General features: G+C 37.7%; 1 protein-coding gene across 2 annotated transcripts in view; it reads right to left on the bottom strand.

Annotated features, from left to right (window-relative positions):
* LOC107091445 (cyclic AMP receptor-like protein A) overlaps positions 1-4,921 on the bottom strand; it is a 90,734-nt gene extending 85,813 nt beyond the window's left edge. For both annotated transcript variants that reach the window (XM_015385371.1, XM_015385372.1), the window contains exon 1: positions 4,776-4,921. In XM_015385371.1, the coding sequence (XP_015240857.1) occupies positions 4,776-4,847 (72 nt within the window). In that variant the 5' untranslated portion in view covers positions 4,848-4,921. The remainder of the gene's footprint in view (positions 1-4,775) is intronic.
* Positions 4,922-11,625: the final 6,704 nt, after the last annotated feature.

Below are 11,625 nucleotides of genomic sequence, written 5' to 3'. Positions count from 1 at the left end.
CCTTTGATTAAATAGTATAAATCAATGGGTGTTTTTTCCCCCACAGTTATTATACTTTGAGAAGCTTACAACCTATTAGAGCTATTAGGGACTTTATGCAGAAATATGTTTATTTATTGGAAGGCTGGAAAGGAAAACCATTTTTAAAAGCTGTATTTATGTAGTACATTTTGTTTGAAATAAATTGAAACCAAACTGATTATTTTGCTCCCACTACACTCATTGCTTTATTTCCAAATCACTAAAATTTAATTAGTTCCATAAACTTAGAACTGTTTAAACAATGTGCCACTGGGACCTCTAGGTTCCCAACATGAACATAAAATCATCCAGCTTCATGCATATCCACAAACTCTATCAAGAGATGGCAAAGCCTCTACGAGACACGTACTGTAATAGCCTTCAATCTCTGTTAGTTGTGTAACTTCTTTACCCCAACTTCTGAAAAGTCTAATTATTTACACAACCGACACTGAACTGTTTTTCTATCAGACTGGATCAATCCTTTCTTCTAGTTGCTTAATATTTTTCTACAGTATATCCATGTAAAGCAACAAGATACATTGAGGAAAATAAGTATTTGAACACCCTGCTATTTTGCATGTTCTCCCACTTAGAAATCATGGAGGGGTCTGAAATGGTCATCGTAGGCATGTCCACAGGGAGAGACATAATCTAAAACATAAAAAAAAGCAGAAACCACAACATATGATTTTTTTTTTTTTTTACAATTTATTTGTATGATATAGCTGCAAGTAAGTATTTGAACACACGTCTATCAGCTAGAATTCTGACCCTCAAAGACCTGTTAGTTTGCCTTCAAAATGTCCACCTCCACTCCATTTATTATCCTAAATTAGATACAAATGTTTGAGATTATTGCAAGATCTCACCTCATGGGGTCTAATTGATCCTAGGAAAGGTGAGAAATCAGCCTAGAACAAAATGGGAGGAGCTGGTCAATGACCTGAAAAGAGCTGGGACCACCGTTTCCAAGGTTACTGTTGGTAATACACTAAGATGTCATGGTTTGAAATCATGCATGGCATGGAGGGTTCCCCTGCTTAAACCAGCACGTCAAGGCCTGTCATTTGGATGATCCACAGGAGTCATGGGAGTCATGTGGTCAGATGAGACCAAAATAGAACTGTTTGGTCATAATTCCAGTGACCGTGTTTGGAGGAAGAAGAATGATGAGCACCATCCCAAGAACAGCATCCCTACTGAAGCATGGGGGTGGCAGCATCATGCTTTGGGGTGTTTTTCTGCTCATGGGACAGGGCGACTGCACTGTATTAAGGAGATGATGGTGGCGGCCATGTATTGTGAGATTTTGGGGAACAACCTCCTTTCCTCAGTCAGAGCATTGCATATGGGTGGAGGCTGTGTCTTCCAACATGACAATGACCCGAAGCACCCAGCCAGGATAACCAAGGAGTGGCTCTGGAAGAAGCATAGCAAGGTTCTGGTGTGGCCTAGCCAGTCTCCACTCCTAAACCCAATAAAATCTTTGGAGGGAGCTCAAACTCTGTGTTTCTTAACCCGACTGATCTAGAGAATATTACCCCATTTACACTACCCTTGTAAAACCGTGCAGAGACCGGTCCGAGCTCAGTAACTTAGATAACTCATCGTGTGTAAATGGAAAGCAAACTGAACTGAACCGAGCTAGACACAACCGAACCGCGCTAACTGCAGACCAGTTCCAGAGGTGGGCTCGGCTCGGTTTTTCCCTGGCTCGGTTCTCTGATAACAAGAGCGCATGAGCAGAACGCGTCATCTCCGTCTGGCTGCACATCCCGATTCACACTCCATTTCAGTAGTTGGCAGTAATGCCCCTCCGAAAGTTGCTTGCCAACCAAACCAAAACAGAAGAAGAACAACAACTATGAACATCCACGAAAGGTTGCGGTCTTCTAGCCTGGGTGCCATTCCGAACTTAGTCCCGCCCACAAGGTTTGAGGTCGGGAAGTTCGGTCTGGCTCTGCTCCATAGTAGCACGAGTATTATCGCCCACTGTCAGGCGAGCCAATCAAATTGTCAGGGCGGGCTTTATACGATGATGGACAGATGATCAACAGTAACGTAATCAACCACGTGACCAATGCGCGCTTGGGTGACAACAACAATGGCTGCCGCCGGAGAGTTGAGGTGAGTAGATTCTGCTATTAGGTCTGTTCTAGAAGATATCGACAGCAATTTAATTTTAAAAGAGGAACAGAGAAACGCGATCAAGGCTCATCTTCTTATTCTAGGCGTGAAACTGCACGCTTTGATTTCTGTTGACAACAACTATGCGTTGCTTAACATACGTCACGCACTCCGTTGCTCTTATTGGTTGTAGGTCTATCCAATTGAGTGCAGAGGCATTTTTTTTCCTGGTTCGTTCAAAACACACCCCATAATCACAGCTCTATGGAGCAGTATCAGACTCATATTCTGACTAGAATTGAGTAGGACTACGTCAGGCTAGCGGTCTTCGCCTGTCCCTCCGCAAACACCGAAGTACAGCAATAATAATCAAGCATAACTTTCTGAATGTGATGGGCGCCGCCATTTTGATTTGCTTGATTCCCTCCTTCTTTGTCTTCTTCTTCTTGTGTTTTATGGCGGTTGGCAAACAACCTTTGGTGCATTACCGCCACCAACTGCTTGATTTCCTCCTTCAATACTGGCAGTAATACCGCAGATCGTCACTAGGAGGCGGGGAGTCGAGGAACTGAGATAGCGTGATGTGTAAACGATCGTCAGAACCGAGCTCGGCCTGGTTAACTGATCCGAGCTCGGAGCGGTCTCGGCATGGATCGTTTTTTCTAGAGGAGTGTAAATGGGGTATATTTGTGTGGATGAGTGAGCCAAAATACCTCCTACAGTGTAAGCAAACCTGGTAAAAATCTACAGGAAATGTTTGACCTCTGTAACTGCAAACAAAGCCTACTGTACCAAATATTAACTTTGATTTTTACAGGTGTTCAAATACGTATTTGCAGCTGTATCATGCAAATAAATACTTTAAAAAATTAGATAAGATTGCTAGATTTTTTTTTATTTTTGTTTTAGAGTTCTGTCACAGTTGACATGCACCTGTGATGACAATTTCAGACCCCTCCCTGATTTCTAAGTGGGAGAACTTGCAAAATAGCAGGGTGTTCACATACTTATTTTCCTTGCTGTATAATTCAAACAGCTGTTGGGTACAGGCACGACATTGGTATTCATGACTCTGATAATTACTTGCACTTGTGGACATAAAAATCATATCATTATTGGATTTTTGAAACACACATTTGCACATTTATTTTTACAGGAATGGGATAGTAATAGAGAAAATAGCTTCAATGAATAACTGGGATTTCCAAGTTTTAATCTGTCATTTTTTTTCCAAACCAAGAGATGATTTACATCTTTGTAGAAGCATATAAATAATTTGTAAACTGTTGGATTTTCTATTTCAGATCAAGATTTTAAGAATATTCCACACACAACTTCCACAAGAATATTCTGATAACGTTATGGTTGAGGTATATCCAGAAGATGCTTTAAATCCTTTTAAAGTGTGTTAAAGAAAACTGTCCTGTAAGAACAGCTACATGCTTTCAAGTTTTAACCACATAGTATGGACAGCTCACTGAAAAACTGTGACCAAAACCACAATATTTGTCATAGTTATATTGTCAGGTTTCTCTGGAAGATATTTGGCTTGTCCATGTAGGTAGCTGCAAATTCCAGTCATGCTTAGAAATGTTGATTATGGTGGGGCCTTTTTTTGTTCAGTGTAAAGCCTGGTTTATACAGGACAATAGCACTGTGTTTCACCAGCTTCTAGTTGGTTTTTCCTAACCCTTCATCAATGAGTTTATTTTATTTGATTGTGTCAGGTCCTCATTGCAAGTGGGAAGCTCCCTCGGCTCGGACACAACATGCCTTAAAATTACTTTCAGATAGCCCATACATTTGATATATTATTCAAAATGTATGTACTACGCCTGCATGCCGCCTCTGTACCATCAAACCAATCCTTTTATATAGGCTCTACAATTTCTGATGAGAAGATTATTTAATCATTGAGCCAGAATCAAGCCAGAAACCTATTGGGGATATTTATATCTTAAAGTGTAATTCTAAAATACTATTGAAAAGCAAATTTTAAACCTAAACTTAACCTTGTTCTAAGTGCACCCAATTATTGTATCTAAAATTAATTGAAGCTGTTTGTATTCTAATCACATCTTTAAAGAAATAACAGCTAAAATGCATTAAAATGTCCAAACTAACAAATGTTGCCTGAGACATCTAATGCAATAGATTCAAACTCACAAATGAGACAAACTAAAGCGCTACAAGCTTTTGAGGGCTTTGAAAACCAAAATACCAAGAATTGTGCGCTCTATTTAGAGCATTGTTGTCATTTCGCATGCTATAACTTCTGAGTGTGTTTACAGATGTATTTCCTCTCAGGGCTAAAGATGCTAAACCTGAAAATTGGCACCGATTCAGTTGGATTTCTGAGTCAGTGGAGCAGCAGAGGTTGGACTAACAGGAAATAGTTAGCGATAAAATGCTAATCATTCAGCATTCCTGAAAGCTCGCTGCTATTAATAGCATTGGGAACTATGCAGTTGTCAAACTTCCGTACATTAATTAACCTGCTAAAGAATCAATGAACAAGAATCGCATGGAAAATGAATGCTAATATTAATGATAGTGTTTGCTAAGCCAGCTATTTTTTTAGCTTAAAAGCTAAAGCATCTGTTACTCCAGGGATGACTACTTACACATCGGTAGTCCTCGGAGAGGGAGCTGAAAAACACGCAGCGTGACTGGTTACTTAAATTCAAAGAGTCCATTTTACACGTGCTTAAAATAAATAGTTCTGCTCAGCTTGTTTTTGTTTGGTAGTAGCTTTCCATTTACTTCCTGTTTCTACCGTGCGTGAGAAGGGACATACACTGGGAACGGGTTTCGCTCTAGCCTTCTTACATAATGAATCAGACAGAAAGGAAATGTTTATGTGAGGTTTCATAAATTTTTTGAAGTTAAGTTTTTTTTTTTTTGAGTAGCACATTAATACATTTTCTGAATCTAAATTTATGAGAAAAAACGTTTAAAAAAAATGTCCAAACAATACTGACAAGAACCACACTTCATCACACTTGAGATTTTTTACCTTTAAATATTTTTGAACCAAAAACTTTTTTTTTGGTTTATTAGAATTTTATATAAATGGCATAAATTATATAAAAAAAAAATCATTTTTGTTTGGTTTTTTTTCTTTCTACTACACAGCTAGAAGTATTTTGTGGTATGTCTCTACCATCTTTGCAGACAAACTGCCTATTTGGCCAATTACTAAAATACAATCCTGTGGGTTATTTGATCCAAATTCTTCTGCTCTTTGGACTATTCCTTTGACTGTATACTGTTTTTCCCAGAAATGTACTACGTTTAGCTCAATTCATCCTAACATTAGTATTATTACGATCCTGCCACCTGTACTTTTCACAGTGGGGATACTGTGGAGTTTAAGTCCTCTACTACATAAATAAGAAACAATTTTTGGTCTCTGATCAGAGCACATTCTTACACACATTTGCTCTCTTACATGGCTTGTAGAAAAGTCATATGGCTTTTCTTTAACAACAGCTGTCGCCTTGGCAACCTTTCCTCCAATTGTAGAATCTTGCCACAGATTTATGTTTTGCATGACTAATGGATTTCCCATCAAAAGATTCTCACACCTTAGTAGTTAATTTCTGAAGCTCCAACAGTCACCATGTACATCTAGGCTTAGCCTTAAAAGGAAAACATCATTTATAATAATACCGATGTTAAATTAAATCTAGGTTCTACTCTCACCAACAAGATATGTGTTCAGGAAAATGTCCACTCCTCTCTATAAGTATGAAGAATAAATTAGTTATGTAACTAAGATTATGGTATGCTGAGAGGTTGTTCAACCACCCATACAAAACAGTTCTTATGCACCGTCTAGAGATGTTTTGTCTTGAAGCTTTTGCTGGCACAGGCATCTTCTGATTATTTTTATTTGCCAACATCTTTTCAATCTTACAATATCTTTTATGTATGCTATAGTCAAACCAAAACCTTATATCCCACTTTTTGACTCTCTTTTTGTTCTCTTCTAAAAATAAACCTTGATCTGCCTGGGGATTTCAAGTACAGATTTCCGGAAAAACAGTATCAAACACAGCTGGTAACTTTAGAAAATAAGTATTTTTGGGGGGGGATTTTTCTTTTTTTTTTTTAATTTATTTTTTTGGAGATACTTTTTTTTTATTGTTGTTGTTGCTGGAGGGAGCAATAAAACTTCTGACAGAGTGCATAGAAACTTTTAGAAGACTAATTTCTGCATCCTGAGTGTTGCTCGTCAGTTTGTCTACTGAGGTCCATAATATGGATTTATAAAATACTTTAAGCCATGAACCACTGCTGTGCCACCGTATGCCCTCTACATAAAAACAAAAGTACTCAATATATTTTGAATTTTATTGGACACAAAGATGGATTTTATACTTATTCTTCTGGCTCATTTCAATTTATTTATATAGCATCAATTCTAAACACGTGTAATCTCGAAGCACTTTCAAGTCAGTTTAATCAATCCGTACAAACGGGTTGCATCTGAAAGATAACCAAACAAATCCTCTCCGGCCTGCCTGTGATATTTGTCATATAAGCAATAGCATTCTCACTGATCCTTTAACAGCCAACTACTTTAAGTAATGATTGACTGATGAATGTTACATTCGTGAGCTCCTATTTCAGGTTAGTAGAGTATTTTTTCTACTTGCATATCTGAGAAACATCAAAACCTTCTTTTTGATATTTGTTTATTTGCTGTAGTCTTTTTTGACCTGCTATCTCATTTAGTCACCTAATGGTTCAAAGGCCTCCTTTTCTTATCAAATTCCCTGCTCAGAAAACTGAGTCATGCCATCTTTTCAGTAAATAAAGATTAAACGCAAAATTTTTCAAAGCAAAAGGGCTAATACCTTGAAAAAAATATTGTTCAAAGACAATTTAACAAATTGAAGAAAGCTTGCTTCCTTATAGCTTAAGTTCTTCAAGAAAAGTTTTTTACAAAGCAGTTCATAGCTTATGTCCGTCTTTTACTTTGCAGCAATTGGCTGCTGTTTGTTAAGGTACTTCGAGGATTTAAAGTCTATTTTAAAGATTCTGCTGCTAATATTTAACAAAATAATTGAATAACTATATTTTAATGCCTGATGCTTTATTCCATGGGTTTGTGTGTAAAACCAAAGGTAATCCAAAGCAAAAATGGGTGTGCTGGGCTTTATCGACCTGTATTGTCACTGAAAGCCCAGCTACACCCACATGGCATTTGCTTTGTGAGTCAGTCACACAATAAAGAAATTGGGAATTATTTTCCTGTTCTTCGTGTTGAGGTGTTACATAACTATGATTACTGCTGCGACGGAAGCAACGTCTCTCATTAGTCTATTTATCCAACTAAACTTATATAACAGAGCTTTGGGTCATTTAGGCTTTGCTCTAACAGGCTGAGACTTCATGAAGAAAGGAAATGTCTTTCTAGATCCGTTCACATTAGCTCCTTTTTATGCAGCATTAAACAGACCAAAATTGTTCCCCTACAGACTCCCGTTTACAGAGTTTCAGTGGTTCAAGGTGTTGTCACTTGAAACTTAACAGACAGGAAACATTCCTCCACCTGCAGGCAATTTATTACACCGCCCTCCTTAAAGATTTTTCATTGTTTCTGACTAAGGGAAGGTTTTATGAATTAAACTATTGACAACGTTTTTCTTCATTTTAATTGCAGTATTTCCTCATTTCTGACCAAGGCGTAGAAAAAGCAAATGTTTGTTACAGATTAACCCAAACCCTAAACAAATACAGTCATTCCTGTGCTGCTTTGTCCACATTTTTTGTTTGTAGTTTTTTTTAAGGGGCTAAATAATCCATCGATAGAACCCATTATTTTAGCACAATACATAAAATTTATATCTACCAAGTTTTCTAATAAAAAATGTTTTCCATGTTTTTTGATGAGAGCGCACCAAAAAGAGTGCACAGACCTCCACCAAGCAGCAAAATCTGGACCAAATTGTGACTTAGGGTGCCTTCATGTAATATCTTAATTATAGTAAATACCAAAAGCCGATATGAAAACTGCACATAAACACCCAATCATGCTGTAATTTCCACTAGAAAGCTGGGAAAATTCTGATGTTGGAGTTGTTGCGAAGAGGTAAACTTTGACCTTTCAACATGGCGGTGAGCGGCGAAACGATTCTGTATGGTGGATACAGCAGCACTGTTAATTATTCTATCCTGTTGTGTTTGTAGGCTACACAATGCTGTGACATACGGTATATATTTCTAAAACATAATTAAACTATATATATGTTTTAAGTCTATTACTGTCTTTCCCAAGTAGCCGGTCAGGATAATCTTTGGATCAACCATGTTTGTCTTCTCTACCACAACAAAAGCTCTTGAACAAAATGTTCTGGTAATTTCCTCTTTATAAGTGGTAAGGATCATCTTTACCAGACCACACGAAGGCCACATAAAAGCTATAACTAAAACACGCACATGATCTGGATCTTAACCAAATTAAAATGAATTGCTCCGTGCCATCTCCATAAAATCCATTCATAGGTTTTAAATTGATCCTGCTAATAAACCAATAATGTTCCCTTTTCTTGTGTTTTTGGCTTGGTTCATTTTCAGCAGCTGCCTCCTCCAAGGAACTGGCCTCCCTGGACCGGGTCCTTCAAAGCCGTGAAAATAAGGAGCTTGGTAGAGTTTGGCTATGGATTCAAACAGGTCTAGGCTTCTCTGGCCTCCACCGTCCCTCACTCAGCTGTACACTCAGTCGCCTAGCAACCGTGACAGTAGACACACAAAGTAGCAGGCAAAGGATCGACTTCTCACTACTGTTCTGTTTGCTAATTACATTTCAAGGAGCTTCAGCAGCAGTACCATCATCGCAGATATCAGATTTGGATTCTCCAAACTGCACAGATATTGGAACCTGTGCTTTGATGTCAGCCAATCCCATTTGCACAGTGACAGATAAAACCTTACAATAAACCAAACATTACCCACCACATATCTTTTAAAATCCAACATATATATTTCAGAGGAAACTACTGACATACTTATATTATATTGAAATAAACCTACATCCTACAGCGCATTTCCTTTTTTCCTCTGAGCACGGAGCAGCCGGCTTGCTTGAACTCACAATAAATCACGGGATACCTAAGGCTACATAGTATACACCAGACCCGTCCTTCAAAACAGGCAAAAAGAAGGCTGTATTTGTCGGCCGCATAACGAGGAGTCTTGCAATCTGAACAGGTTTCAGCTCTGCACTATAACGTAATCAGCCGACAAATCTGGCCTTCGGAGGATGCAGTCAACGCATTCAAACCCAACCAGCATTTTTTGTCAGTAAAATGCCTCCGAACTTTTTTAGTCTGTTGTTCAGGCTGTCAATAGTCACTGCTGCCACCCTCTGGTTTGGTGGGGAACTGCTTGTTCTGCTAAATATCCCTATCTCACAATGATATAACAACTTTTTAAAATTCCGGTATCACATAGATGGATCATGAGGATATACTTACAACACCTTATTTAAGATCTGAAAGCCTTAGCTGAGATCAGTTCTCACTGGACCTAGAAACTTCCTGGTTTAGTTTTGGTATATTTTCAATCTAGTGTCAGTTCTGGTTTCTGCATCTGTGCCAACATCTTGTTAAGGTTTGAGAGTTTGCTCGATAATATCATTAAATTATTTTGAACCAGTCTGCTCATTCGATCCTGACCTTTTGACATCAACAAGAGGTTTTCATCCACACAACTCAACACATGTTAACCTAGTTAATAAACAGACAAAACTAATAAACTAGCTGACAATTGTTTACGTAAAGCATTTTTTTTGGTCGAACTTTTTTTCACCTTGTGGTATAACCTGACTAACCTGCATTAGAGAATTTGGGCTGGCTAAAATGTCTAACTCTTTTTGTCGCACATCTACTGTATTTACCCAAAATATAAGCAGATGAAATCATACTTAAATTGTTTTGTCAAAACATTTGCCACCTCTGCCTGCTTTCACCTTGTTTTGGGAAACACAGTCAGGGGTGTATTGTTAGACACAGTTTAAACACAAACACTGAAATCGATATATATATCTAACAGGTTACTAGATATGAAACAACAACAAAAAAACAACATAAATAATACTGAAAACTAATTGCACACTGTAAATATGTACACCTAGTATTTGCCCTGTTGAGAAGGACTAATAGGGATTTCATACATGTAAAGCAATGACAGTAATGTTTATCTTTTCATCATCCACTAAAACCGTTCAGATTTTTTTGTCTGTTTGCCTGTCTTCTGTTTTTGGAAGATTTTAAAGCCAACGTTTAAAAGCTCCATCGGCTGCCGTTGATGCTAGCTTGAAGTGTTTTCTTGTAACCCTTTAATTTCACAGATGGAAGGGTAACTTTGCTCTCGTGCATTTTATGGAAAAAAATCACACAGTTGAACAATAACTATGCAGTTGTGTGCACGGCTGATCCGGTTTGCTGGATTGCCCTAAGAGAAAAAAGCTGAAGAAAAAGTGCTTAACAAAATAAGTTGTCTTTCCTTTATGTCTCTGCATAGCTCTGGGTCACATTCATGAAATTTGCATGCTGCAAATTTGATGGCTTCTTAATCATTAAACGCCCGTGATAGAAATATGGAAATCATTTATTACATGATTTAACAGACTATCGATTAAGATTAATGCTGAGCAGATAGCCGAGGTGGACAAAACCGCTCCTACGAGGCAGATGGTGGTCAGTCCATCAGCAGCAAAGCAGATCCAGACTCTGTTAACTATGGTTTATTTTTGTTGGAAACGCTGTCTTAGTTTTACACCACATGGAAAAGTACAAACAGCTTTTAAAGATGCCTATTTTGTTTTGCAATTTTTTTAAAATGATTTAGGGAAAAGTCTTAGATATCATCAGGATGTCTTTTTGGGTAAATGTGAGCTGAGCCTTGGGTTTATTATTATAATTTTTTTAATGTTATTTTGTCAGTCTTATATTTTAAATAATCAACCCTCAGTTTAACTATGGCACAAAGGGCTGCAGGGCTTTAAATGTTGTTCTGAGTTCATTGGCCTCCTGAATGAGTTTTAAATGTGATCTTAGTGTAATTTTGGTTGGTGAACCACTCGTGGGAAGATCCCCCACTGTTTTATGTTTTCTCCTTTTGTGGATAATGGCTCTCATTGTAGTTTACTACAATCCCAAAGCCTTAGAGGTGCATTAATCCTTTCCAGGCTGAAAGATCACTATATTGTTTTTTTTTTATTATTTCTGGAAATAAAATCCGGATGTTTTGCTCTTTAAGATCTGGTCTACTTCCTGTCGTTAGACAGGTAAAATTTGAGTACATTAAATTTTTTTACATCTATGATGTAACTGGACTCAGCTTCACATAATGTTATATTAATCAAGGTAAATCTACATTTTAGAAAATTTCCTGCTTAGGTTTTGTTTGATAGCTCATTTCCTTTAGAAAAAATAGTCATCATCACAATTTCTTTACCTATCT

Source organism: Cyprinodon variegatus, unplaced genomic scaffold, assembly GCF_000732505.1.
Source record: "Cyprinodon variegatus isolate N-32 unplaced genomic scaffold, C_variegatus-1.0 Scaffold337, whole genome shotgun sequence".
Lineage (NCBI taxonomy): Eukaryota > Metazoa > Chordata > Actinopteri > Cyprinodontiformes > Cyprinodontidae > Cyprinodon > Cyprinodon variegatus.
This window is presented reverse-complemented; position numbering and strand designations above follow the sequence as displayed.